The sequence below is a fragment of the Danio rerio genome, chromosome 14 (assembly GCF_052040795.2).
Source record: "Danio rerio strain M-AB ecotype USA chromosome 14, GRCz13ab, whole genome shotgun sequence".
NCBI lineage: Eukaryota > Metazoa > Chordata > Actinopteri > Cypriniformes > Danionidae > Danio > Danio rerio.
Window position 1 is genome coordinate 52,960,099 of NC_141034.1, and position 2,402 is coordinate 52,962,500.

Genomic DNA, 2,402 nt, shown 5'->3' on the forward strand with positions numbered 1-2,402 from the left:
GAAAAAAATGCATACACACGCTATAAGGAAAGGAAATACGGCTGAATCAAGCGGCAGACTCCTGCACGCAGAGAGCAATTGAAGGAAGGTGTGGAATTGATTTTCTACCTCCTGAATAGGTACATGACCGAATGGTGCTAACAACGTCTCCTCCAGAACAGCTGCTTGGCTGAGCTGCAAAATGTCACTTGTAAGCATTCAATCGACAGCATGGTTAAACACTGGAAAGCTAGCTGAACCTCACATTTGATTTAAATATCAGGGACAGTTTGAGCTCAGAAGGTCTATACTCACACAAACAAGCCTTTTTAGCTAATAAGATGCATTTGATGTGACATTTCAATGATTTTGCATTACTAGGGATTTGTTTATTTTAGTTCCTTCATCATCAATTTGTCTTGAAAGACTCGTCATTACAGAAACAGAAGTTAATAAATATAGTAATATAGGAAAATCTTTTTTACACTTTCTATCTTATCTTTAAAGGACCATGAAACCCCCTCGTTTTAGCAGGGTGTTTTTACACCTCTACTTTGAAAAAAGTCTGAAAAGTGGGCGTGTCCAGCTCTGTTTAGGTGGGAGTGTCGGAGGAACTAAAGAGGGATGGTGTGGGAGTGTCTATTTGGGCACCCGCTGAGTTTCAGAGTCAAAACACACACCCACAGCGGACAATGTGACTGTGTTTACATGGACATCTGTAGTCGAATTATTTGCCAAATTATTAAATGTTGGACTTTAACTGCAGTTTGGCTCTTTCATTCAGGGAATTCATTCATGCCCGTCGCGACAAACGAGATATTTGATTCGAGGAACTGCTCTAAGAGTGTATTTTTCATGCAATGTTTGATACCGCACGGCGAATGAGAGAAAAAATCCTCAGCATTTCCCGGAAACTTAGATGCACACGGCAGGTAGCGTCAGAAAGCCGCGTGTGTTATTCCGGTCACAAAATGCGGTGAAAACCCTACACAAGGTTAAAGTTTGGTTGTGGTGCTAACATGTTTACACTTGGTGCAATAGTTAACTTAGTTCGATACGAACAAACTGAATAAACAAAGAGCACTGGTCGCTCACTTACCAAATCTGTAGAGACAGGACAATCACCAGCAACTACTAGAGCCGCGTCTTTATTAAGAGGAGACTACAAGCGAATCCGGATCTCAGCGTTTGCAGATGAGAACAGCTCTCAGGTAAACAATGTTCCTCCTTAGACACGTAAGTTATTGTTGTCGAGCGTCGCGTAAACTGTTAATCCACGTGTGACTCCAGCTGAGCTCTCACAGAGAGAAAATGAAAACAAAACTTAACTGCAGCAAACTATAAAAGCAACACTTCATGCTTGTTTTGCCAACACAACGTGGCATCTCTGTCGTCTAAACACCGTGACAGTAATGAATATTAATGAAGTTGCACAATAGAGAGCGCTGATTGGTTTGAACCAAGCCTTACTCCTTCATTAATGCAGCACACTCTGAGACGTAATAAGGCACACTCTGGCACAGACGTCCAGTCTGCACGCTGAAATACACGCTATTATGTCGAGACATCCATTAGCCTCACAGCTTCAAAAATTTGTTTCAAACCGGAAGTACGAATTTGCTTGAAATAACGCAAAAACAACTAATTTACACTTTTTAGTGAAATATAGGTGTCCTAATAGTGTTTTTAGCTGTGTGGGACACATATACGACTGTCAACAGCTCAAAAAATGTGTTTTGGTGTTTCGTGACCCTTTAACGTTAAAGATCTGGCAACAAAAGCTACTGTTTTTTACTGAACATTTTACTCATTTTTTTTTTATTACAAAACTAGTCCTAAAAAAATAATTTATACAGAATACAGAGGCTCACACTAACAGAAGTTACTTAAAGAGAAATAAAGAAAAATCTTTTTTTCTATCGTATTTTAAGGGTAAATTTCTGGCAACTACAGCTACTGCTCTTTTTTTTTTTTTTTTTTTACCAAAAACTTTAGATATTTTTACACAGCAATGGCCTTTAAAAAGATAATTGTATCAGAATACACAAGCAGATTGTGCAGGTAAACGCAAACAGAAGTCGGTAAACAAAACTAACCTCTGGAGTGAAAGTTTGCAGCTAGTGAGCTAACAGGAGGCTTCTTCACAGCGGCTGAACGGTACACAATATGAGAACGGCCACCGCTCTCCTCCTCTTGCTCCATCACATGATGTCCCGTTTCCAGCGGCTCAATGAAAAACTCCTCCTGCTCCGTCCTGATCATCCCTGCCTGAAGAGAGAAAAAAGCGAAAGATAAATACGGCATGCCAAACTTAGACAAACATTACAATAGCATCCCACAGGACAAGCAAAGACGCTCTTCAAGGGATATCTGATATACGGTACGCCAGACGTCTTGTGATAAATCATGTAATAGAGAATAGA

At 40.1% G+C, this 2,402-nt stretch overlaps 1 protein-coding gene and 1 long non-coding RNA gene across 5 annotated transcripts in view; one reads left to right on the forward strand and one right to left on the reverse strand.

The window, feature by feature from the left end:
* Nucleotides 1–2,402, forward strand: part of LOC147840923 (uncharacterized) — an 834,865-nt gene that overhangs the window by 621,833 nt on the left and 210,630 nt on the right. The gene's annotated exons all lie outside the window — the stretch shown is intronic.
* Nucleotides 1–2,402, reverse strand: part of LOC101884594 (A disintegrin and metalloproteinase with thrombospondin motifs 2) — a 487,080-nt gene that overhangs the window by 202,751 nt on the left and 281,927 nt on the right. For all 4 annotated transcript variants that reach the window (XM_087281943.1, XM_087281942.1, XM_087281941.1 and 1 more), the window contains one exon: nt 2,076–2,247. In XM_087281943.1, coding sequence (XP_087138069.1) covers nt 2,076–2,247 — 172 coding nt within the window. The remainder of the gene's footprint in view (nt 1–2,075; nt 2,248–2,402) is intronic.